Raw genomic sequence first — 27,567 nt, 5'->3', positions numbered from 1 at the left:
ATGTCTATGCACCTCCACCTTTGCATTTTGTCCTTCTCTGACTCTGTTGGCTGGGTCCTATTGTGTGCTTGTTTGTTGATACACATATTTTATGTTCCAGTGAACATTACTGAGACAGTGATCGTCTTCTGTACAGGACCAGATTTAGGCATGGGCTACATAGGCATGTGTCAAGAGTGCCAGACTTGACGGCATACAAAATCTGGGTCGTCCCCCCCCCCCCCCCTCCCCTGCTGATTCCCGAATCTCCGATTTCTGAGGGGGATCCTTCCTGCTTTTTAATCTCCACCCTCTTCCCCGTCAGTCCTCCGCCTATGGGTGCTGAAACCTTAAAACTGGCCCTGCCTACACAATGCATGCCTCCCTGTCTGACCGCATGTCACGCTGCCCAAGGTCTCCTCATCGGTTTGACTTCTGGGTCCAGATTTGTTAAATGTACGGGTTTCGCTTCACTCAAGCCTACCCAGAAGTTACATTGCCAAAACCCCTTTGGGGGGTTGATATTCCGAGGTGGCAGAACAGACCAGGTGAACTGGTTGAAGTTAACCAGTTAACGTTCTCCAGATATTCAGCCTCATGTAACCAGTTAAGCATGCGGCTGAATGTCCGGTTACATTGAACCACGCAAAGCTTGTGCAGATACATTTAGGGAAGCTATTTCCGCGCAGATTTAGCCAATATATAATGAATATTATGCTACCCATCTAAAAGTGAAGTACACAACCCTGGACGCCCTGTCCTGCCCCCTTTCTTGTCTGGCTAAATCTATACGCCCAGCAGTTTAGCCAGACCATAGCGGGAGGTGGGGAGGAAGAGAGAATATGTAACCAGTTGTTTGATTTATGCAGTCGACAGCTGATTTCAGCAATAGAAATCTTCTGAATATCAATCTGTTAGGCAGTAATCAGCTGATCTGTGGGGTCAGTTTATCATGTTGCTTGTTGACAGGGATGCGCTTTCATTATGCAAAAACACAGAAAAATCAGCAGCATTTGTTGTTTTATGTCATTGACAAAACAAACAAAATTGTGTTCATTTAATTTGTTGTTGTAATGCACACGAAACCATTCAGTGCACATTAAATGGTTTAATGAATGGTATATGGTAGTAGCGTGTGCTAAAATGAAAAAAAAAAAAAGAATGAACCTACCCCCTCCAAACAAAACAAAACCAAAAAAATGTTCCCTACACACCCTCCTTGTTGATGGCCTCCTATATGATGCAATTACTCTCTGCAAAGGCTGCAAAACAGGATGAGTGACTCCATCACGTCCCGGCTTCTCTTAAATAGAAGAAATCTCGGCTCCTGCTCTCTCGTGCTCAGAGATTCATGCTTTGCGGTTAAACATTGTCTTGTGCCAGTGACATAGAAACGCAAAGCCTTTCAAGTTGAGAGGGGATAAGGCACTTGGGAGTGTATACTGTCACCACAGACCTTTTTCCTGCACTGTCACACCTGTACTTAGTAAATCTGCAGGACAGTACTGGGACATCAGCTACAAAGCTGTCCTTGCCCGCCAGCATAGCAAAGGGGGACCCTCTTACACAAGCATGCGGCTCTCAAGCAGCAGAGAACAGGGGAAGAGGAAGGAGGTGGGCCTGGAGAGAGACACACTGCAGACAGAGCAAAGACTGGCCATCCTGCTCCCTAATCCAGCCCCTCCTCTCTTCTGGGTCCCACTACAACCAAGAGTCCAGGTTTTGCCTGCATGTTTCTATTTCTAATTCGCGGTCGCTTTGGGGCCAGCAGAACCCCCATGGTGCAAACCATGCTCTAGTAGCAAATGAGCGGTGCTTCGTACGGGTGTCCTGCTTTCAGGTAAGGAGAGACAGTCTCATGGCGTGCGAATGAGATCCGTGAATTCCACGTGGCTCGTGCCACGAGAACGTGACCGCCCACAGCACACTGACAGTACGGGTGAGACAGGAAGAAGAAGAAGATGGCGGTGGCCCCGGGTTTACAGCGCGACAGCAAGGAGGAAGGAAGGAGGCCACGCTGCCCGAAGAAGAAGGAAATCTGCTGCAGGGCAAGCGAGAGAGGAGGTGATCTGCCTCAGTCCACGCCGCCCAAAAAAAAAAGGAGGCAGCGGACTGCCTCAGCCGCAGGGCCCAAAGGAGAAAATGGTCTGCCGTGGGCCCCAGCAGCTGAAGAAGACAGCCGTAGAAAGGCGGGAAGGTCAGAGGGGAAATTAAAGCCTGCTGAGGTGGGAGGTGAAGAGAGAGAAAGCTGGGGTGGGTGGGGGAGGCATGGAGAAGGGGAAAGAGAGTGCTAGGGTGGGTGTAGAAAGGAAGTCAGTTGGGCCAGGCTTGTAAAGGGCACAGACAACAGACAGAGAAAAAAAACTGCTCACTCTTGCCCATCCCTCCATGCCCCCCCCCCCCCCCCAGCTAATCTACTCCCATTTTAGGGTGAGCAGAGCCCTAAGGTTCCCAGGTATTTTAACGACAGACTCGCATGCGGGGGGTGGAGAGGAAGCACAGAAATCATTTTGCACAGGGCAGCAAAACTGGTGGCAATGGCCCTCGATCTCTTATTCTGTATCTGGTGAGAGTCCGTGTCCCACATGTATGACCGAGGTTTGAAGTATTCTGCTAGCGTGCAGACACCTGTAGCAGTCCAGCTGGTTCTGCTTCTCCAACAGGAGATGGATTGTGTTTTTGGGTCAGGTGGAAGATTTACAGGATTGCCTTTTCATGTAGAGCTGTTGCTGTTTGACTCCTAGGAGTTGGTGCTGTTTTGGTAAGGCAGGTTTGCTGTATAGGATCTGAATGATTTGGTTTTTTCAGGGGTTTGTGTTACGTCATAAAGTGGTTATGGAGGAACTTTGTTTCATTGCTACTGAAGTGACAACATATTATTTTTATTTTTTTTATGGTGCATACTAAGGGAACAGCACCCCAGTTCCATCCATCCAGCCAGCCAATGCAGTTTGGATTTCTTTTAATTTATAGATTATTTCTTTTCTTATCTGTCCCCAAAAATCACATAACACATTCATCAGACATTGACATAATTTCTGAAATATACTTGTATGTATATACATGAAACAAAGTTTAATATTTAAAAGAATGATGGCCGATTATGTTTTTTTAAGGGATTGGTTTAGGAGAAGTGGTGGTGGGATCATAATGATTGTTGATTTTAATTTAAAAAAATCTCAGGGGAGGGGGAATTTTCCATGAAAGTTAACTGTGCGGAGAGTGAGCAAGGCTGAAGGTTCACCTAGGACAGTAGTAACTCAAACTTCTCTGGGGAAAACCCAGCCAGTCAAATTTTCAGGATCTCTGCAATGAATAAGCATGAGAAAAATACGCATGCAAATCTATCTCATACATATTCATTCTGGATATCCTGAAAATCTGATTGATTAGGAGGTACATTGGGCCAGGTTTGGAAACCACTGACCTAGGGTGCCAAACACTCTTGCACTGGCCCTGCCCATAATGCAAGGCACTCAATACCATGCTTGTGCCAGTTCACACAGGAAGATGCCTCATGCCACACATGCATGGGCTCACATGGGCCGACAGAAGGCAGAGACGGGCTTGTATTGGACCACACAGACCAGAAGAAAATGAAGATATGCTTGCATCGGCCCACCCAGGTGGGAAGGAGGTGGCGGCATGCGGCTGTTCACCAGTCAGCTGGTGCGGAGCAGGAAAGCTGTAGCAGATGGCCAGCAGCATCAGATTAACAAAGGGGGAGGGAGAGAGGGAAGAGAATGTTATGGCCGCCGCCGCAGCGGTCTGCGACCGGGGCCGGTCACTCACCGCAGTGTCGGGCTCCCCGAGGGACGCCCGCGGGAGCCGGCAGCCACCGCTGATGTTTTCCTCATGGCTGTGCCGATTCCAAGATGACCGCCGCTTCTGCTGACTCCACCCCCGCCGGGCCTCCTAGAGCCGCGCGCGCAGCTGCTGGGGTAATTTAAATGGACCATTACAGGAAATGGTCATGGCTCCTCTTCGGGACTCCTTCCTGGTCTCCTGTATTTAAGGCAAGGTCTGCTCTTCAGACCTTGCCTTGGTATCCTGGCTCTTGGTCCTGTGCATTCCTGTGCCTCGAGTTCTTGGTCCACTGCCTGCTCATCTGGTTCCTGTTCTTCTTGGTCCTTGTTCCTGGTTCTCCTCTCATTGGACGGATATCTCTGGCTTCGACCCTTGGACCAGCTTCCGACCATCTCTCTGGCTTAGACCCCTGGAACAGCTTCTGACCATTCTTCTGGCTTAGACCCTCGGACCGGCCTCGGACCATTCTCCGGATATCTACACTTGAATTGATTTTGACCTGCTGGAGGCGCCAGCTATCTGGATTACACAACCTGCAGGAGTCGCCTGCATCCAGATCTTCGGTCTCCAGGGAGTCTCCTAAGTCCCAGTGACCGGGTTCCTCCTGGGGGAATCGGGAGATTCCAGGGTGAAGCCTTCATCCCACGTCAACAACACCAGGCCTCGCCTTCCGACGGTAGGGACCTAAGAGGGTTTACTCTCCTAGATAGCGCTAACTCTACCTCGGACCTAGGGTCCACTGCCAGACCTGTAATAGAGAATGCTGGGGTCAGGGAAGAGAGAAGGGTTAGAAGTCAACATGGAGAAAAAAATAAAAGGGGACCCATCCACAAAAGTTTTGCCCAGGGTCCATTAAATGGTTACATTGGCACTAGTTAGCAGTGCCTCCTATTGGCTGTGACACCAGCAAGAGCCGAAATCAATGCGTGGCCTGTGAGCATGCGTTCACCCACAGACGCTGGAGTGGCCTTGCTCCTCACGTAGGTTTCCTAGGTAATATGAAGCCTGTGTGGTTATGAGCGGGTGCTTGTTTAAGGTTTGCTGCAGCTGTCCCCTGCTGCACAAGCATCGTCAGCATCCTGGCCTGGGAAGGAGGGGAGGAAGCTGCCACTGGCCAGGGGGATGAAGGGGGAAACCAGAGGGGACCGCTGCTGGGCAGGGGTGAGCGCTGCTGGACGAGGAGCAGAGGATGGAGAGGGATACAAGGGTTGGGAAAGAAGAAGAATGCTGCTGGATAAGGAGTGGTGAGGGACAAATACGGGGCGAAGTGTGCGTAGGGGAGAATGGGAAGAGCGTAGGGTAAAGAGTGTGGGTGCACGCCCAATTAACAGTGGGGGATCCAAAGCAAGCAGTGGGATGGAGCGAAAAAGGAGGATGCAAGACAAGGAGTGTGGGGGAGAGAACGTGGGATGCTGTGCAGGAAAGGAAGAAGGGGAGAGTTCTGTGCTGGAGCCACTGCCAACAGAGGGACAGCCATGCCTTTGCTGTCACAGTGCTTCCAAGTGGGGGAGAGGAGGGAATCATTCTTATTGTGTGCCCCGGGCACAGAGAAACCTGGTCCCGCTAATCTATAAACTCATATCTTGGGTGCAAATCCATTTTCTTGTTAGGAAAATGGAGAAAAGAAGATGGAAACTCATTTCTTCATGTCTTAACTGCCGTCTCCTAAGTGTGCCGCAGCCTAGGGAAGAAGAAAAGGCCAGCCGCAGGTCCCACAGCTTCTTCTACCACCGCTGCCGTTCCAACTGGGCTTGAATGTGCTGATAGCCCAGTGGCAACGGCAGCAGGGAAGGAAGGAAGAGCAGCGGGAGAGACCGGGAGCACGCAACACACCTGCCGGTGCTTGGCGACACACTGGTGTGTCGCGACTAGGGATGTGAATCGGGCTTCGGATGATTGAAAATATCATCGATATTTTCAAAATCGTCAGAAATCGGGGCTCCCCCAAAACGATAGGAAAACCCCACGATATTGTTCGTGGGGGTTCTCTTATCGTTTTGGGGGAGGGCGGGAAAAACGGCACACAAAAATAACCCCTAAACCCACCCCGACGCTTTTAAAGATGGCACCGGCCATCCAGTGCTCCCTCCATGTGACAGGGGCTGGCCAATGGCACGGATACCCTGTCACATGGTAAGGGCAAAGGCCATCGGTGCCATTTTTATTAGTGGCAGCCGACGGCCCGGGAGCGGGAAATTGCTCCCGGGACCCCCACTGGACCACCATGTACCTGTAAAATGTTTTTTTTGGGGGGGGGGGGGTCGGGAGGGTGGGGGAAGGTAAGGGATTAGTTTTAAAGGGTCGGGGTGGTTTTTTTGTTTATCGGCTCGGGCACAGCCGATAAACAAAACCGCGATCGGGCCAGACGAAAAAAAAAACACGATGTGAATCAGAACCGGAATCCGAACTGATTCCGGTTCCGATTCACATCTCTAGTCGGGACACACCGGTTGAGAAGCGCTGGATTAGACAACAGCCATATTACACTTCTGGGGAACTATTCCCGGGTTATTACGGCTGGGTTATTCAGGAGAATTGACAGAGGGTGTTTTACCAATCAAAAATTGGGTCAGCTGGGGGGGGGGTGGGGTTTGAAAAATACATACACATTTTTCTGGTATTTATCATGCATTTGCAGGGAAATTTAAGGAAAACAAATACCTCCTACTTGCTGAACTTGAGATCACATCAACAAGAATTGCTGACGCTTTTTTTTGAGTCAGTCTGGAAACATCTGGGAAAACTTTTACTTTAAGCTGCATAAAAAGTTCTAATCTGTGTCGAAAGAAAAGTCTCAACAGCCAGTCTTTATCCGGTTCAAGGACCAACTGCCAGTTCGGTATCCGAAGTCTCAAGCAAAGTAGAGACATGCACTATAGGATTTTCAACAGGACCCAAAGTTTCCATTCCTTCTCCCTGTATTGCATGCATACCCCTTTTAAAGGGTGGTAAATAATAGATCTTAGAGATAGGGGGTATTGCTTTCTCAGGAACCTGTAGACTTTCAATTAGGTATCTCTTAAACATCTCGCTAGGAGATATTACATAGTAACATAGTAATGACGGCAGAAAAAGACCAAAATGGTCCATCTAGTCTGCCCAGCACGCTTCCCAATGTAGTAACTGCCGCTCCGTGCAGATTACCCCCAAGTTTTTTTATTCATTCCCATCCTCTAGCCTTTAGAGATTCACAGGGCTACTGCACCTGGTAGTAGAGGGAGTTAGTGTTGCTGTTACTGAGATGACACCAGAACCAGAATATCTTTTATCTATGGTGAGTTGTATGGGGAATGTGCTAGTTCAATTTCTGCAGTCATTGCTAGGGGTTAGGGGATTCCTATGGATGCAGAGTATGGGGCAGATTTTAAAAGGTACGCGCGCGGCATACATTTGTGCGCGCTACCTGGCGTGCACAAATGTACGCCCGATTTTATAACATGCATGTGCAGGGGGTCGGCACGTGCAAGAGGTGCACACTAGTGCACCTTGCGCGTGCCGAGCCCTCAGGAAGACCAACTGGCTTTCCCCGTTCCCTCCGGGGCCGCTCCAAAATTGGAGCAGCCTCGGAGGGAACTTTCCTTTCTCCCCCCCCCCCCCCCACCTTCCCCTCCCTTCCCCTACCTGTCCTGCCCTCCAGCCCGAAAAAAAATAAACCCCCGTACCTTTATCTCACAAGTTACGCCTGCCGGCACATGATCCCCCTGTGCCAGAGTCCTCGGCCACGCCTCCCAGACTGCCCCGGTCCGCCCCACCATGTCCCCGGACCGCCCCCTGTCCGCCCATTCAGAAAAGCCCCGGGACATACATGAACCCCGGGGCTTTACGTGCGCCGCCGAACCTTTTGAAAATAGACCCGGTGCATAGGTCTTTGAAAATCTGCCCCTTTATGTTTACATTTAGCCCCGTGACGGTCATGTGTTCAGTGTGTCATGCATGTGAGAACCATCTGTCAGGTGTGTCCCAACAGAAAAAAGGTTGAGAACCACTGTTTTTTTAAATTAGAATTTATGCGAGTAGATGTACTTATGTGCGTATATACTAATTTTTATGCATCTAACTCTGAATATTCTCCACTTGGTTTTTGCTAATTTATTGAAGCGTACTGACATATTGAAGATTCTTTAAGCAGCAGCTTCATCTCATGCTCACTAAGTTTGTGCGCACTGTACAGCTGTTTGTTTATAATTCTAACTTCCTGTATCTTGATTACAGTGTTTCATCTTTTGACATTTTGTCTCCCCTTGTCTCATCTAATTAACCCACCAGAAGTTATGGATCCAGAGCAAGAAAGATAAATGTATAATTGCCTGGGGTGTTATGTAAACAACATAGACCTAAGAAAACATAGGAAGATTTAAGTCAACCTGGTAAGTAAACTCAAACAAAAGACGTTAAGTTTAGAGACAGCTATTATAGGAGAAAATGACTGAGCAACAAGCATCCACTGACTTAGCAGCTCAAAGTCAATCAGCATCAGGCACAATAAATGGAATTCTAAAGCTAAATTCAAGTAATTATATTAATTTGACGTTCTGTATCACAACAGCACCTGCTGCCAGGGAGTTACTGTCATATTTCACAATGGAAAAACAAAATGCAGAAGGAGACAAAAACCTCAGAGCTTTGAATCCAAGATGGCCGTGTAGAGCATCTGCAAGACGCATGGGGTCCAGGATTCCTGCTTAAATCTATATTGCTTTTTTGCGAAATGCCTCATACAGCGAGGAAAAGACGGGCAAAAGAAAGAGCTTACCCTGGAGCCCGTCTTGACCGGCCCGATGGACTCCAATGTTATCCGAGGAGGGCAGTTATCGGCTGGAGAGCTGCAGCGGGGAGGGACTCTAGCGAGCGAGCAGAGTTTCTCGCCGGGCTCAGACATCTCACTTTTGCCGATACTGAGGGAGCCACCAGCAAATCCTGTGTTGCAGAGAGACCCGGATGAGGAAGTGGTCGCCTGGTTTGCCGAAGCTGCAAGCGAAGGGAGCGACCAGCCAGGGAACCCGTACCCGGGAGATTCCTGCGCCACGCCGCTGGGAAAAGCACTGGTGAAGATGTTGGCAGCACAGCCTTGGAAGAGCGTGAGTGAACCAGGCAAAAGTTCTCCACTCCAAGAACAATGGCTTCTGATTTTCAAATGACTAAACCTACCCAAGTAACACTGGAGTCTCTTTGGGAGGCTATAGAAGGTTTAGGAAAGTTTATATCTGGACAAATTGCCTCTTATTCTGAGAGATTTCAGGTCCATGAGGACCGTAAGTACAGCGGTTAGTTTGACCCATCAGAGCTTAGAAATTAAGAACATTGTGGGCTCAAATAAAAATTTACATGAAGCTCTAGTTAAAGATAACCTGAATTTAAAGATAAAATTGGAAAACATTGAGAATACCTTAAAAGGGAAAAACTTGCGATTTGTACATTTTCCACAACTTTCGTTTATATCTCCCAAAGAAATGTATAAGAGATACATGAAAGAAATTTTGAAAGTACCAGAAGAAAAATATACCACCTGTTTCTCATGTATTTTGTATATCTTATAATAAAGAATCTACTAGTGATAGTTTAAAGGAAGAAAGTAGAGAGGCTAAGGGAGATCAAGGAAAAATTGTACCTATGTTAAATGTATCTGAAATGTTAGAGACATCGGATTCGGAACAGACCAAACCGGCTACAAGGATTGTTATGTTTGCAACAGAACCCGATAGGGACTGGGTATTAAATGTATTCTTTAAAAATAGAATGCAGACTTTTCTAAATATGCAGATTAGGATTTTCCCCAATGTCTCAAAAGCAACCAAAAGGAAAAGGAAGCAATTTTTCGCTTCTTAGACCCTTGGCTTTACAATTAGGGGCATCTTTCCTGTTTTTCACACCCTCTCAGCTGATTCAATTTCTAAGTAAAAAGAAAGAGGAACCGGAAATTGAGAAAGGAGATACCTAAAGCCTTGCTGATAAATGTCTCCAAAGCAAGGCTGTGTTTATTCCTCAGAATAAAGAGCTCAACTACTAGCAGTAACATATGATTTTCTTACAAATATTAAAGTACATGATATAAGTTTAAAGATTGGATTCCCCACCTATTTAGGACTTATATTAGAAGTTGTAAATGTGTTTTCTTGAAAAAGAATTGTATTATTTTTTCCTTTTGATTAGACTTCAAATATTCTGTGCCAAGTAACATTTTTTTTCTTGATGTTAAATTGAATAATGAATAAATAAATAAATAAATAAATAAAGGAAAAGGAAAGCAAAATGCAACCATCCAACAAAGATACAGCAGCAGAGAAACAGGCATTAATCTGGTTCAAAGAGAACAATGCATATTTTATTATGTACCATGGAAGATGCAGAATTAGGTCTACTATTAAACCTTAACTCTGCAAAGCAATTCTGGGACAACCTCGCAGCATCGGTGCCATTGGTCAGCCCCTGTCACATGATAGGAGCATTGGATGGCCCGTGCCATTTTTTAAGATGGCGCTGGCCATCCATTGCTCCTACCATGTGACAGAGGCTAGCCAATGGCACCGATAGCCACTGTCACATGGTAAGGGCAAAGGGCCACCAGCACCATTTTGTTTACTGGCAGCTGACGGCCCGAGAGTGGGAGATTGCTCTCGGGACCCCCGCTGGACCACCAGGGACTTTTGGTAAGTCTTGGGGGGATTGCAATAAATTAAATCTGAAGGGTTGGGGTGGGGGTGGGGGGGTGTTTCGGTTTGGTATAGCCGAAAAAAAAAGAAATCGGCCCGAACCACAGGAAACGATATTTCCCACAGCAGGCCAATAACGAAGGCTGAACCGAAAGGTTCAGATGAATCATATCTCTAATATTTATGCCAATGACATCAGTTCTTGATTCTTACTGGGAATGATATTAGTGAGGCAGTTGCTTTGTTTAGGTCTCCTTTGTCTTTTGTTTATGGAGGAGCAATTTAGTCTTGAATAAAAACAAGACTTGAGATTCTATACATAGGCAATGCCTTTGAGAGGCTCTCAGATATGACTGTTCAACTAAAGTTTGAGAGACAAATCGTTATGTTTCAACAATTTTTATTTGCAATACTAAACATCATCCTGCGAGACTTACGCTCTGAGTCTTCTGCAGGGAACAATACATGATCTTAATTTTATAATAAAGAAATACAACAAGCCATCAAACTGCTGAGTTCAGTGCATTGCCGAAACCCTCCCTCCACCCCTCCCTGATCCCCCCTCCCTCTCCTTAAACCACTCCTTCCCAGAACAACGAAATGGTGTCATCGCCACCCACAGTTCGCCTGCGCAGGAACTCACAACATTCAGTCATTCAGAATCAAACTCCTGGCCCAATGAGGAAGTATTTGTATGTAGCTAAAGTTTCTTCTAAGGTTAGAAGTCTTAGACTCCAATTTTTTCCATGGAGACTCCTATTGGGTTGATTCCATAGAGAGCTCATTTACAGCTTAAGATAGTGCGCCAACTTCAATCCTTCTTGGATTTCTAAGCATTAAAGCTGGTGATAAACGCGTTAATTATATCAGTTCTTGACTATTGTACAGTATGTGGGTTTACCAGCTAATTCCACTTATAAGTTACAGTATTGCAAAATATGGCTGCATATTGATTCTTGGAAAATCAAAATTGAAAGGGCTTTGACTTCACTGATTACCAATTTGTAAAGAGGTCCAAGTTTAAGTTACTGGCCCTTGTTTTTCAGTCTGTGAGGAGCAATGGCCTTAAGTATTTATGGGAAAAATTGCCATGGTATAGGCCTGGATGGATCAGCTTCAGCCCAAAAATTATGGCTGAAGCATTATGTTTTTCGGGCCTTTTCAACTGCAGCCCCCAGATCAATTCATGGTTGCCTAAGGTAATGCAATCTTTTTGGATGGTATGTTGGTTGTGCTCTATAATGTGATCTCAGCAGCAGTTCAGTTTATTCTTTTTGTTTAGCTGGTTATTTCAGTTTTCTTCATTAGTTTTTTTGTTTGTTCTATATGTGTTGTTTCATTGTTTATTGATGACTATGGATGTTACCTTGTGAGTCACGTTTATTGTTTTGTACTGATTGCAGTATGTTTGTTATATGAAATAAATAAATAAAAATTCTTACTGGTACTACCATGGATTTCTCCTATGCTATACAATAGAAGCTAACATGTACAACAAATTTTGATTTTTATGGGGCATGATAAAAGCTAATGAATATTACAAGAAATGTCTCTTATGATATTATAATGAACGTGATAGTTCTAAGGGCTATAAGTGATGTCTCTTTGATTATAATTGAGGTAAATAGGCATGGCTAATGTTCTGTCTTATAGAACATTATAAAAACGAATAGGCCCAACGAGTAACTCACCTATGTTTATAATTGTAACACCCTCTTCGGGTGAGTCCCAGAATACAGGGGCACACAAAAGTCACAGGGCCAATCTTATTTTCCCGAACCTCTAATTCTTTTTTCCATGTACCTAATCTATTAGTCACTGGGATGCCAGGGAGAAGGACAAGCCTCCGGGCCCCAAGGCTCATGGGGGTTAAAACCCTGGAACAGTTTCACACTCCACAATCAGTCGCCCACTCCTTGTGGTCTCAGCTGACACGTCCTTGAACTTGAAAGTAGCAGGCTGGACACTTGAAGTAGTGTTCAAATAAAACTTTACTCTAACTTAGGAAAACTTGATCAGAAAAGTCACAAAAAGAAGCTAAAAATAATCTCTTGATACAATTCAAAGGAAACTCCAAGTGTCTTAGTCTTTCCTCTGAGTCAATGACTCTTCTGGCGACAGGACAAGTAGAAAACAGTCCTTTGGGTGGATAGTATTTGGTGGTAAAAGATTCCTCTCAACAAAAATAGAAAAAACAAACTCCTCCAAATCAGTTCTCTTTTCTGGTACCTGTCCACCCCACTTAGAGTGGTCACAGGGCGAACCAGCATCCTATGCTATTCCCCTCAGGCAGGGTTGACTTCCCTCCTGAGCTGGGAGCAGGTCAAAGAAAAAACTCACACTCTCAGTTCGTAAAAAAACTTTCGCCTCCTGTCTTTCTATGTTCAGGAGGGCATTGTTTTTTTTAATAATTTTACTCAGATTATTTTGTATTAAAAGTTCTTTTTTTTTTTTTATCTTTTCCCTTTTACTGTACCTATTTTTTTTGTTTGTAGCTATTATGTATGTTCTGTGGTAAGCCACCTAGGGCCTTTGCATAGGTGGCATTATCAAGCTATAATCTATTAGCAAGCACACAGTCCTAATTACCTAACTGGTGCAGGCTGTAGGGCCTACAAGGGTCCCACTGAAAAAGACGTTCCTCTCCTTTCAAAAACCAAAACTACAACCACACTCTGCACATGCTCAGCTTGATTTTTCTAGACAGAACGTGACCAATACCAGCACCCTTGGTGAGGGAAAAACCTTACGATTGGCTTGAAAAGTGCCAAAGCTCTCCTTAAATGGAAAAATAAGTGGTAAAGGACTGAAGCAGCCCTTACGTAATATATAAATAAAAAATGATTAGGTGCTGCCAGTGATGTCTCTCATCATATATAATACAAGTTAATAGGCATTACAAGTGATTTCTCTTGAGGTATACAATAGATATTAATGGGCAGTGTGAGCGAAGCTGTAAGCAAAGTCTCTTATGGTATATAACAGAAATAAGAATATAAGAAGTGCAAGGCTGGGTCAGACAAATGGTCCATCTAGCCCAGCATCCTATCTCAAACAGTGGCCAGTCTGGATCTCTAGGAAGTGCCCAGCAGATCCCAAAGAGTAGATCCATTTCTTGTTTACCTCGTCCATGGATAAACAGTGGCTCTCACCAAGTTTACCTGGCTAATAGTTATTTATGGACTTTTCTTGCAGGAATTTGTCCAAACCCCTTTTAAAAACTCAGCTATGCTAGATGCCTTGGACATGTTCTCTGGCAACAAATCCCATAGCAAATTGTGCATTGAGTGAAAAAAATACTCTCTCTGACTTGTTTTAAATCTGCTACCTGTAGGTTTCAAGGAGTGTCCCCTAGTCATTTGTACTATCTGAAAAAGTAAACAACATTCCCTATTTATCTGTTGTACCCCACTCATGATTTTATAAACCTTTATTATATGCCCTCTTAGCTGTCTCTTCTCCAAGCTGAAGAGCACTAACCTGTTTAGCCTATGAGCTGTTCCATCTTTTTTTTTGTTGTTGTTGCCCTTCCCTGTATCTATTCTACTTCTGCTATATCTATTTGTGGGTCAGGTTGACCAAAACTGAATGCAATACTCCTGGAATAGTTGCACCATAAATCTTTACAGCGGCATTATGGTTTTATTCTCCATGCCTTTCCAAATAATTCCTAGCATTCTATTTGCTATTTTAACCTCTGCCACAGACTGAGTTGAGGATTTTAGTGTTTTGTCCACAATGACACCAAGATCCTCTTCCTGAGTAGTGACTCCTAATATGGAACAACATTATCTATCTGTAGTTGGGATCATTTTTTCCCTATGTTCATCACTTTACCCTTGCCCACATTAAATTTCATCTGCATTTAGATGCTCGGTTCTCTAGTCTGGCAAGTTCCTTCCGCAGTTCCTAACAGTCTGCTCGAATTTTAGCTACTTTGAATATTTTTGGTGTTATCTGCCTCTGATTGCAGCAAGGCCTCACTGCCACTGACTTCTGATGCCGGTGGATGCTACCCTTGCCTTTTTTGCGTGGCCTGAATCGCCGCTAACCCCTGACACCGTCACTGTGAGCTTCCATAGGGAGAGATACTCCTGACATGGTTGAACGCTGCATCGCTTTGAGCGCCACCGCCATGGCCTGTAATCTTCTTTGCGGCAGTGAGCCACCACTGATGCCGCCCAACACTGTCCTGGTCTTCATGGCCTGAGGGTTGCCGACTTCTATCCCTTCTCCTGCCAGCATTCTCTTTAGATGTGCACACGTGCCATAACCCTGGATTTAAAGGGCCCGTGGCAGGAAATGCCACAGTACTTCTAGATGATGTCATAAGAACATAAGAATATGCCATACTGGGTCAGACCAAGGGTCCATCAAGCCCAGCATCCTGTTTCCAAGAGTGGCCAATCCAGGCCATAAGAACCTGGCATCTCCGGTCAGCCCTATAAAAGGGTTTTTCAGTCTCTGCTCCAAGCCTTCGCAAGTTTACCAGTCTTACAAGGTCTCCTGTTCCTGGTCTCCTGGTTCCTGCATCCAAGTCTTCAGTCCAAATCTTCAGCGTCTTGTTCGCCGCTAATTCAAGTTTTTGGAGTCTCTTCCTTAGTCTTAGTTCTGAGTTCCTGAGTCAGACTTCCAAGTCTCATTTACTGAGCCTTGTCTCTGGTCTCCAGTGTTCTTGTTCCAGCCGTCTGCCTGTTCCAAGTCCTGAACCCTCGTCTTGTTCTGCCTAGCCATGTTCCTCTCTCAAGCCTTGTGTCTGTTTTAAAACCATGCTTCAGTTTTCAAGCCATACTTCAGCCCCCTGTCATCCCTAAGTCTTCAGTGTTACGTCCAAGTATCCAGCATCTTGTCCACATCTCCAGAGTCATCTTTTTGAGTCATCTGCCTCCGTCTGTCCTCACACACAAACTGCTTCTACATGGTAGTCCTAAAAGGCTTTTGGAGTGGCTGAAGGGCTACCCCAGAAACCAGCATGGGTTGCTGATTCTCAGCCCCTGGTGTGCGTTGGACGTCCAAGTGTACCTCTTCCAAGCCAAGTGTTCCTGTTTCAGCCAGCCTGTGCCCAGATGCACTTGCCTGCCAGAGGCATGGACCACGGCAAGCCCCAGGGTTGTGTCAGTCGCATCACGGCACAGGGGTTCACGCTCACGTCCGTCTGTGTTCACAACACACAGTAAGACATTGCCTCCTATCCCATGACTTTTTAGGTTACTAAGGAGTTTCTCATGAGAGACTTTATCAAATGCCTTCTGAAAATCCAAATGCACTATGTTGACTGGCTCACTTTTGCCCACAGGTTTGTTCATATTTTCAAGGAATTCTAACAAATTATTAAGGCACAATGTCCCTTTATTAAATCCATTCTGGCTCTTCCCCATTAAACCATGTTGACCTATATGTTTAGTAATTTTGTTCTTAGCAATAACTTCCATCATTTTACCCACACCAATATCAAGCTCACTAATTCATAGTTACTTGGGTCATCCCTGGAGCCTTTTTCAGAAAATTGCCATTACATCGGCTGCCCTGCAGTTCTTAGTTAAAAAGGCAGATGGTAATCTATAATATATCATTCCTAACATCAGGTCTGCAATTTTGTATTTGAGCTCCTTTAGAATCCTAAGGTGAATACCATCAAGCACTGATGATTTGCTGTTATCTAGTCAGTCATTTTTCTCTAGGACCTCTTTAAGATTCACAATGATTTGTTTCAATTCCTTTAAATCATCATCATCAATAGTTTCTGTTCTTCTGAATCATAAATAGATGCTATCTATATAGGATAATTTAACAGGTGCTGTGAATGAGGTATCCTATGGACTATAAGAAGCACCAAGATTTTGACATGAAAAATATATGAAAAAAAAAATTCACTGCAACTGTGCCACTGACATCAGGGAGCCGCTGCTGCTGTGTTCCAGAAGATTGTCATTAATGCTGAAGCTGACCTCCTTCCACCTCCTCCATCCTACTCCCTCAGGACCTTACGACTGCCTCCTCTCTCCCAGGCCAATGCTGTTGCCATAACTGGTTTTCTTTCCTTCCGGCCTGCATAGCCCAGTGACACTGGGGCTCCTCGCTAGCTTTCACAAACCACTGCTGCAGGCACCGACTCCCAATCTTTTTCCCCAGCGATTTTTCTCTGGTCTGCTGGTGCCACTACAGACTCCCTCTTTTCACAGCATGGTACATGGGAGGCACCACTTACCCATAAGAGGTACAGCAATTTTAGGCCACATTTTTAAGTTTAACTCATAACTCTAAAAATACAGTATATAAAACTTAACAGGTTACTAAATTTTGCCTGTAAACCGCCCTGATTCCCCCCCAGGAAGAATGGTTTACAAATGCTTGTTAATAACAAATAAGTGAAACAGCAAAATCAGACTGCAGTCTGTTTATATCTTCTAAATTTAAAGCAAATAACACTTAAAACACTAAGGGGTCGATATTAAAAGGAGCGCATGGGGGTCCATCTGCACGCGTTTCCTGGCGCACGCACATGGATGTGCCGATTTTATAACATGCGCATGCCAGGAGCAGACTGGGAGGGAACTTCCCTACTCCCCTACCTAACCTTCCTCCCCTTTGCCCTTTCCCCTCTCCACCCCGACCCCTAACCCCTACCTACCTACCCCAAATTTTATTTCACTACTTATTGCTCCTCTGGAGCAGAAGTAGTTTCCAATCACCGGCCAGCCTCTGTCCCGCCCCGCCCCCGCCCAGACCCCGGTTTGTACGGGCGTGGGCCTTTGAAAACCCAGGCTCAAAATGGGAAGTTTGATTCTAGCATGTGGGCGCACATGTACGTGCGTATGCCGGCTTGCGCTAAAAGGACGCAGCCATTTTATAACATATGTCCTATATGTGTGCATGGTATAAAATAGGCTGAAAGCATGTACATGTGCGCACAATTTTAAATGGACACACGCATATGCATGCTAATGCCACCTCTACCGCGTAAGTAGAGGACTTTTATAAGGGACACGCGCCAACGCCATTACTAGTTTTCCCAGTTCTTTCCCAGTTTGCCCAGTTAAGGGATAGGACTTCAAACCCCCCCCCCTCCCAAGGTTATTAGCCTCCCTGTCCCCCTGTTAGCCCACTGACTAGCCTAGCAGTAGTAAAGTTACCTGGCAGGGAACCCCGGTGCGCGCTTGTGCTCGTAAATACGTGCGCGCACATTTCATGTTAAAGACCTGGAACGTCCATGACCCGCCCTTGCCCCTCCCTTTTTTTGGGGCTCTCTCACTTGTGCATGTACCGGGAGATGTGTACGTACACGGGCAGCTCTTAAAATCTGCTTGGTGCCCGCCGGCCAGACAGACTGGCGAATCTCACGGTTTTGGCACACGCCGAGCTTTTAAAATTCACCTACGAGGTATTTCGATTCTACCGTGTTCTTAGAATAAAAATACATTTACATTTGGATAGCTTGATGTCATCATCGCTCTTAAAAGGGCTCCAAACAAAGAGATAGTAGGAGACACAGTTAGAATGACGGTGCGCTCTCTGGGTACAGCTGGTACAGATTATCTGCAGGGTACACAGAACTGGGTTTCTGCCAGCTCACCAACCTGAAACCTTTAGTTGCCAGAACCTGGAACCTTTTTGAACTGCAGCAAACTGCTTTTTTTGTCCCCTGTTGCAACTGGAGTGGAAGGCGGAGGCTACCACTGGCCCCCAACCTAATACCTTTAAGAAAATGACTTCTTGTACGGTGCCTGCTGTGCCTATGGCACATGGTTATCCAGCTGCTTCTGAGCATACTGTTACAGAGGACCTCGAACTTTAGCACTTTATTATATAGTGTGAGCAGAGGCAGATTTACCAATAGACAGAGTAGGAAAGTGCCTATGGGCAGCCGCCCTGCTGTCTTGTGAGGGGGAGAGCAGCCTGCTGTGCACAAGAGCCAGTTACCCGTGTTTTTCTCTCTCCCTGGGCGTGTAACCGCTGCTTCCCTTTCTCAGGGGTTATGCACATGGCACATGGTTATAGACAGGCCCCTATTCTGAGCTTTTGTCAGGCTAAATTTAGGACATAGCCAGACAAATGCTGGAATTTAAAAAGCCCGTTGGTCTGGCTTCCCCTGACATAGGCAGATAATTTGTTAACTGGCTAAAAGCTTATCCAGCTATGTCAGGGGCAGCCTGGGCATGTTCCATGATGGAGCTGGATAACCCTAACTTTCAGCATTATCCGAAAAAGGGCCTGATTTACAAAGCCCTTTCTCCCATTCTGCGCCTCTGAGGAAAATGCTTTAATAAATGAGGCCCTAAGGTAGCTGGAGAACATTAGCACAGCTGAAGAGCAGGCCCAAAGTTAAGCCGGATAAACTTATCTGGCTAACTTTAAGATAGCCAAGTATATTCAGCAGCGTGCCCAGGTTTATCCAGCTAATCTTCCTAGCCGGCCAGCAGCTGAAGTTGAACCTCAGAGTTCCTGTTGTCCATAATGCACATGACGACAGGGTTACCTGCTGAGCCTAGGGTGGTAGATTACCTGCTAGGGCTAGTCACACAACACATGGTGATAGACTGCAGTGCCTGCTGGGCACACGGCACATTCAGATGAGTTATATAATCTCCAGATCACAGAAGAAAGCATGCGGAGAAAAGATACCCCACTTCCCTGCACAATGGACCAGTCCAATTGCCGTTTCTTATTTTGAGGGAACATTGTACTGTAGAGACAAGTCTAAGCCACCTGATTGGCTCCCAAGCCCTGCAGCTTTATAAAAACAGATAAGAAGGTTAAACGGTTCAGAATACGGGGGAACATTCCATGCAGGAGACAACTTTTCTTCCATGGTTAACACGGCTTGAACTGTTAAAAAAAATGGCACGTGGTGACTGGCTCATTTCTTGAATATGATTTACACTGGCTTAATGCATGCAGGTGAGTAGGCACCGCAGGCTGACTACGCAGACAGGTGTAAAGCAATGATCACATGATGCAGTAAAACTGTCACTTTCCATTGTTATTTCCTCAATCAGTTAGTTACTATCATGAGCTATGTTCAAATCTGGAAATTTTATGAGGCGCTGTGTGAAAACGGAAGAGTTCGTAACTTGCAAATTATCCATAATCTGCCTTTATTTTCCATGATATAAATAGCCACTTCATTTTGATAAAGTCTCAGAAAACTAGAGCATCATTCTCATTTTCCCCTTTTTACCTCGACATTATGCTAAACGGTTTTCACCTTTTCATGAAAACTTTCTGGTTATCTATGTGAAATAATCACAAACTGTTAAATACCAAATTCTCACCAAATTTTGTGTGACACAAGAAAGTGACTTTATGCATCTTCATATAGTTTAAGGTTTAAGTTTTAATTTATTCTTGATATTCTACCTTATAAAAAAAATCCAGGCAGCTTACAACACAAAATATTACATATTATCGTTCACAAGCATAGTCATTCTATCCTAAACTCAGGCCTCCTCCTGGGTAGCGGTCCATGTTTATATCGTCCATGTGGCCACTCTTGAAAGGATAAAACACGGGGCACAGCTCTAGCAGAAAACTGGATTCCTTGCAAGAACTAGCCAAAGACAATGCCACGTATTTGCATGAGCTTTCAGATGACTTGGATACTTTCTTTATATTTCACATGTGTGCGGTCTCAAAAGCTTGTATATAAGAATATATTTGCATAATTCTTGCATTGGTCCAAAAAAAAAATTGGGGGAGTCAAGATGGCCGCAGGAACCTTTGCTTTGTTGTGAGGGTTTTACTTTTGTGTTTTTCTATAATTATGCATTTCCTAATAAACGTATGGGGAAAAGGAAGGGGGAAGCTTGTTGCTTTCCCCAAGAGTTTCTTCTGGTTTACCCGTGGCTCTTGTGGACAAGTTTGTCCTCTCTGGGTTGATTTGGAGGTTCGGGGAAAGAGGAAGAGACACCTGTCGGAACTAACTGATTAATCCCTTTGACGGAGACATCATACTGTCCCCAGCAAGCCACGTTCTTCCTGTGCAGCCCGTTCCCTTGGACGGGAGAGGTAAGAGAGAGTGGCTCTCGCTGAGTCACAGAGGGACTTATCATGGCCACCTCTCCAGGAGTTGCAGCATCTTCAGGAAAGCGTGGGACATTGGCAGCAGGAGAGGAGGAAGGGAATGTGGAGAGGAGAGGAAGCATGGAGCCCAATCTGTCTGGAGGTGTGGGTGAGCCTTCTTTGGATTGTGTTGATGGTCCAAAGGTTTCTCCCCAGTGTGTGATTGTGACTAGTTTTGCTCTGCCTAAGCCCTCAGTTATTACCTTGGAGTGCAGCCGCACTGCTGAATATAGATGGCTATCTTAAAGTTAGCTGGCTAGTTTTAGGACAGCTCTTTGGCTCGACCAGACTTAGGGCCTCATTTTCTAAAGTATCGCAGGCCTGCCATACTTTAGGGAATGAGGGGCGGGGGGCCCGAAACGGGGGGCGGGCCTGCGCTAGCCGGCAGCGATCGCACCGTCGCGGTGCGATTGCTGCCGGTTTCGCACCCAATAGCGCCACCATAGGAGGTGTAGCTATTGGGCGCAAACTCAGACGCGAAAAGGGCCTTACCTTTTCGTCGTCTGCGGCATCTTCGCGGAGTCAGCCCCGGTGACGCCCCGACTCCTCCTCTTCCGGGGCCGACTCTGCCCCCATTTTGGTATTGCATGCGATCCCTATGGAAAATGAGGCCCTTAGCCAGCTAAGTTATCCAGCTAACTCTGAATATTGGAATTAGCTGAATACCTTAGCTGGCTAACTTAACTCCTCCCCGAAATGCCCCCAGAATGCCCCTTAGTTATCCAGCTAAAGTTTAGTCTGATAATAAGATAGCCAGCTAAAATATAGCTGGCCAAATGCTCAAATATTCATTTAGCTGGGTAACCTCTGAGTTATCTGTCTAAATGCTTCTGAAGATAGACCTCAGAGAGAATGCATCATGTCCAAAAATTACAAACTGACATTAAAATTACAAACATCAATTTGTTTCAGTTATAATCAATGATTATCAGTCCTAAGTGGCAAAGTCACAAGGCCCTTAAAGGAGAAAAAAGTCTGTAAGTTCTCAATGTTTCCTTGCAGGTGTGTGAACACTGAGAAAGGACTGATGCAGGTACTCACTTCAAAGACTTGGATATTTTTTTCAATAGAAACATCCCTGCAGTTTTGTCTATTTGTACTTGCTGACTGTCCCAGGTCTTACACGATCTGTAGTCTCTCAACATCTGCCACTAACGTTTTTTTGAGGGTCATTACCAAGGAGCATTAATGAAAACATTCAACGCAGATGTTGGTCACAGTTTTATTGCCTGATTTACTAAAGAGCATTACACCTTTCATGAATTCAGAATTAATACAGAAATTAATATATAAGCCATCAGCATTACTTCTGCTGGTAAGAAGAGGCCTTCCACTCCTCCCACCACGCACAATCAAGGCCCTTCAAGGCCGAGGATCCCCATACCTCAAGTATTGAACAACCTCCTCTAGGGCCTTAACCCCCACCACCATGAATGCTAAAGGGGCTGCCATGAGATCGATTCCCCATATCTGTCACTCCCCCTCTGAGGGCTGAGGTTTCACTCCCCTCAGCGAGAAAGGCCCCCAGTGTAGTTACCTGGCGAGTTAACATGATTTGCGGTAATCCATTTTAACATTAATGAGCTGCCTTGCATTCATATTTTTTCCAAATATAGCAATTTCTTTTTTTTTTTGCATTAACAGAAATGCAGCCACGGGCGTTACCGTTAATGCTCTTTAGTAAGTAGGACCCGTTTGTGTTTTATCCCACCCTTGCTTGAATTCTACCACTATTTTTTCACACCTATTATTTCCGTTGGATATCAGTTCCAAGTGTCCACCACCCATATTTTTAACGAGGAAAGCTAAATTAAGACAATTACCTTATTTTCAATTAGATACCAGAAGCACAGGCAGAAATGATGATTTACTTAAGATGACACAAAGCCGGTGGCAGTTCAGTTATGAGTCCTGAACTCATTGGCCTAGGTTCTCTCTTTAAGCATAGTCTAGGGCTCTAACCACTAATCCGGTTCCTCTCCGTTACAAAACTCTTTACATACAACCTCTGAGAAAAAGTAGATACATGTATATGATTCAAATATGCTTAAATGTTAAATTATTTTTATAGATGCATATAGTAAAACTTAGGTAAAAATCGATCCATATTTTATATGGCAAGAATGTAGCTGTAACCTGGTTTTGCTAACCCATGCCTAATAAAAGATATTGCCTGTATCATTATACAGCTAACTTGTTCTCTCACAGAACTATATTGCATTAGTGTATCATACACACCTGTGATATTTATATTAATCATCGGTACAGAAAATCCTAAATCTGGCCTCCCAAAGTGTTCCAGAGCATCTTTGACAAAAGAAGAAGTTGGTTTAGCTTATATGTCACAACTTTGTAATGCAGAGAGATTACTTACCTGTGATGAAGACTGCTTTCCCTGACACTGGCAGCATCTTCCTCGGGGAGATAACGCCCAGGACATACCAGCAAGCTCCGCTGAGGAGGAAGATCCCCAGAGCAGTTGGCAGGTACACATGGCAGAGCCACTCCAGTATGACAATCAGCACACAGTAGACCAAGAGAGCCGGAGTCAGCACTATAGCAGAGCTGGAAAACCTCTGCAACCCCAGGCAAATAAAGAAGAGCCAGACAGAGCCATAAGCCCAGAAGGAGAAAGAAAAAACTTCCATTGTTTCAGTGAGGGGAAGCTAATAGGGTAAAGCAATTACTAACTGGTAAGGAGGAGGAGTGCCCTAGGAGGAGGAGGTGTGTCAGGGAGAGGAGCGCACGGAGCAGTGTAACTTCACACAAAGTCCCAGAGAGTTCAACAGCTGAAGCACAGAACTCCCGCACACACGCACCCAGGATTTATAAAAGAGCAGCCTGCGAGAAGGGGAGGGGAAGATCTAATCTGTGGCCAATGGTTGAAGTTTAACTGCAGTTCAGCGTAGTGGTGTCTCCCTCTCCGGCTCCTTTATTCTCCAGTCACTTGCACAAACACTGCGCGCACACACACACACACACGCTCGCAGGCTCTGTCTCACTGTTCTGAAGTGCTGCTGCCTGGGGGACGCTCTCCCATACCGGCCATGGCTGGAATAGCTCATGAGCCACCCGAGAGGGAGTTTACTGATTAACTCGAGACAAAAAAGAAACAGCCTGCCTGCTTTTGTTTCAGGTGAACAGTGCGCACACTCTCCAGCTCTTTCCACCCATGCCCAATAGATTCCACCAACTGGTTGCTTCCATTGCTCCCGAGTCTATTGGGAGCATCCTCACTTTCTAATAAGATGGAAAGGGATTTTTTTTTCCCCCTGTCCAAGAACTCTCTCGTCAGCAGAGCCAACACAAATCCAATGAAAGTAACTGGCAGCTAGGAGGTCAGAGAATGAGTAACCCAGCCACAGCTCTGTAATTAAAATGGATTAAAGAATGGATTCAGTTAAGGGGCTCCAAATACTATAATTTTCAATGCCAAAATGTAAAAATCAGAAATTATGGTTGCAATAATGATGATTGGTCATTATATAATACTGCCAATTTCACACACACTGTAAGATCATCAGATTTTTGGTAGGGCAAATCTGGTGCACACAGACAGAAAAAAAAAAACCCAGAGCCAGGACTAAAAACCCACAAGCATTTAGGATCATTACAGTGCAAAAAGCAAGTTGCTGAGAAAATGAACAGTACAGCTTGACCTCAAGCTCGATATATAAAGCAGTGACTAAGTGGTTGTCTCATTTGCTTTCCAAAAATCTCTACCACAATGCAGCAAAGTATTCCAAAAAGACGTCAAGCTTTTAATCATCAACCATAAAATACACTGCCAAAAATACTACCAGTAATGCACAAATAAATAATTTAAATAAAAGTTCCAATCAAAAATTATAGATACCCAACAAACTGAAAATTTTGCAGATTCTGAACTTGTACAAGTTTCGGTCTATCTGTGTGAAGGGAAGAAACTTAAATCATGCTGCACATTACACAGTGCTCTCATTTCCCTTTCAGGATTCAACATCTCAGTGTCTTTTCAGGCACAGTATTGCTACAACCTCATCGAGAAATAAAGATCTAGGAGTGCAAAATGGTAGGTAGCCAGCAGCACTCTCTTTGTGCTGCTACTCAGGGCACTAGTGTCCTTGGTAAAAATACCACTCCCAACCTCCTGGAATGATTGCCCAATCTGTCCCTTCCAAAAAAAATTGCAGTTCTACTTATTTCTATGTAGCAGAGATCCTGTTTCTTTCCATATACGGTGAAGGATCAAATCCCCTATCCCATAGTCCCAGTTACCAAGTAGGAAGAGGGGAGAGCTCACCCCCTATTCCCCCCCACCTCTCCCCACCCGCACACACAAGGGCTCTATCTCTGCATCATCTACCATGCCAGAATACAAAGGGTGCTTCCTTCAACCATCCTACTCCTGCAAGAACTTGTATAAATTGGCAAGCATAGTATCTTTGAGGCCAGGATGTTCTGCACACTTACTGCCTAGGATGTCTTGCATACTACTTCTTCCTCTTTCAGTGATCTTAATAGGGGTGCATGGATAGGGTAATGGCAAAAGCCAGAAGGATGCAAACCTGCATAGGGAGAGGATTGGTCAGCAGAAAAAAAGAGCTGATATTGGCCCTGTATAAGTCCCTGGTGATCACACACCGCCTCTTTCACTGCCGGACTCTGAATAGCTTTTGGGGTTCGGTGGCAGATGTCATTTCGCACTGAACCACCACCCCGCTACCTACCTCTGGCCAATTTCTGTTATCTAGCCCCCAGGCCTGTACTCCTGTACTATGTCGTTCCAAAGACAAATTTAGCAGAGTGGCCGTCCTCCTGGCATGCCGCTTGATACTTTACGACTGGGCGGCCCCGGATGCAACCCCGTCTGTGCTGGCCTGGTCTCAGCGAATGGCCTTGTCCCTTCAGCTGGAACGTATGGATTTTATCCTGGGTAAACGGAAACCGGACAAACTGTACAAGGCCTGCTGGCAGGTTTGCGTTCCTCAGTTATTTATTTATTTTTATATACCGGTGTTCGATTTTACATATCACATCGGTTTACATTTAAACAAAATTTGCAGGAACTCATGAGTTACCTTTGTCAAATACATTAAACATTTAAATATGGGGATTGTTAACAAGGGATATAAAAGAACATGGGGAATGGCTAACACTACGGGATGCACGAAGGGATGCACAAAGGGGAGTGTCCCTTGTCGCGCCCCTTTGGAGTGCGACACACGGCGCGCGACGCCTAGTGTTCTGGCGCCGTTTAACGTCCGTCACAGTCCTCAGTGACATCAGAGGGGGCGGGTCTCCCGATCGAGGATCACTCACCGCCCCTCCCCTCTCAGTTCCAGATGGATTCTTTCACTTTTTTTTCTTTCTGTCTTTCTCATCACTGTTAGTTATTTCAGGGAGCCCTGTGGTGATGGTGTGTGGCATCCCTGTGCGCAGGCACCCGGTGTTCTGGCGCCGTTTAACGGCAACTGTCCAGGAGGTGCTGCGGGCTATGAGCCTGAATGGTATACTCCCGGGTCTCAGTTGGGGCGGGGGGGGAGGGGGGGGAAGTGGGGGGCAGTGGCGACAAGGGGAAGAGTGTGGTAGGGTGAATGGAGTGTGGTATGTGTGAGGGTGTGTGCGTTGTATGGGTTGGACGTTCGGTGGGTTGGGTATGGGGGAAAAATGGAAAATAAGATGGGATGGTGACCTGATGGTGGTTTTATTGTTGCCAGTTTATATCAGAAAATTGCACTGTCTCAGTTGTTTTGCAGTTGGTTATACCTGTCTTTGTGTGGAACTTGTTTCCTGTTCATGTTCTATCCCAATAAAAATTATTTTGAAAAAAAAAAAAAAAGTCCCTGGTGAGAACTAATTTGGAATTAAGGTATACAGTTCTGGAGGCCGCACCTTCAAAAGGAAATAAACAGGATGGAGCTGGTCCAGAGGGTGGCTACTACAATGGTCAGTGGTCTTCATTCTAAAGCCTATGGGGACAGACTTTTAAATCTAAACAGGTAGACCTTTGAGGAAAGGTGGGATATGGAAGATATGATAGAGACATTTAAATACTTCCAAAGTTTTCATGCACAGGAGATGTTACGCGCGCTGAACGCAGCAGACCCTCGACTCGGCCCCCTCACCTCTTTCAAAGTAATCCAGCATCTGGTCCCTCGTTTCTGGCGGCTGCGGGCCGCCGGCTCCATCCTCAGGCTGCCCCTGGTGCCTCCGGCTCTGCTGCAGCTCCTGATGCTCCACGTCGGGCCTCTCCGGATAGCCAGCGGAGAGACGCCATCCCGACCAGCACCACGCCCCTCCCTAGGCGTGCGCGCACAGCTAGTTTTTAAATAGGGCCCGTGGTGGGAACCTGGCCGCGGCCCCGGATGATGACGTCGGCAGAGCTCCGGTATATAAGCCCGGGCTCCGCTCTCTCAAATTGCCTTTGCAACAGGTCCCCTCGCTAGTTGAGTACTCGTTGCCTCTTCAGTTCCTGGTTCCCGATCCTGATTGCCTTCGTTCCTGTTTCCTTGTTCCTGTGTTCCTGTTCCTTCGTCTCTCCTTCGGATTGCTGACCTGGTTTGACCTCTGCATTGCCTGACTACTCCGTTGCCTCTCTCCAGCCCTGGACCTCTGCATCGCTTGACTACGCCGTTGCTTCTCTCCAGCCCTGTGTTGCATCCGTCGGTCTCAGACGGCTTCGACCTCTGTGCCTCACCTTTCTTCCTTCTCTCTCCACTAGCCTTGGGAAGATGGCTGCTGCCGCGTCATCCAGCCGCTCTCTCCAGCGTCCCCGGAATGGCTATGGCGACGGTGTTCGCCATGTTTCTCCTGAGGGCCTCCTAGGGTGCGTGCGCATATGCCATCCACATCTTTATCCATGTCATGGTGGGAACCTCGGGGGCGGCCCCTCCAAGTGACATCACACCATCCGGGTATTTAGCCTGCCCTTCGTTTGCTAACAATCTGAGTTAGCAAGGATTGGAATGCCTCCGGTCTAAGCTACTCTGCCGCTTCCTTGCTGCTGCTGGAAGTTCTCTCTGCCTTCCGAGGCCATTCACCTCTAACCTGGGTACCTGCTCCTCGGGGGCTCTATGCTTTCTTTCAGGTG

The 27,567-nt window shown here is 45.9% G+C and overlaps 1 protein-coding gene across 1 annotated transcript in view; it reads right to left on the bottom strand.

Annotated features, from left to right (window-relative positions):
* The window catches only part of HSD11B2 (hydroxysteroid 11-beta dehydrogenase 2), a 247,551-nt gene extending 224,110 nt beyond the window's left edge, over positions 1 to 23,441 (bottom strand). The window contains exon 1 of the mRNA XM_029608800.1: positions 22,870 to 23,441. Within this exon, the coding sequence (XP_029464660.1) occupies positions 22,870 to 23,143 (274 nt within the window). The 5' untranslated portion in view covers positions 23,144 to 23,441. The remainder of the gene's footprint in view (positions 1 to 22,869) is intronic.
* Between the last annotated feature and the right edge of the window lie 4,126 nt (positions 23,442 to 27,567).

Source organism: Rhinatrema bivittatum, chromosome 7, assembly GCF_901001135.1.
Source record: "Rhinatrema bivittatum chromosome 7, aRhiBiv1.1, whole genome shotgun sequence".
Lineage (NCBI taxonomy): Eukaryota > Metazoa > Chordata > Amphibia > Gymnophiona > Rhinatrematidae > Rhinatrema > Rhinatrema bivittatum.
This window is presented reverse-complemented; position numbering and strand designations above follow the sequence as displayed.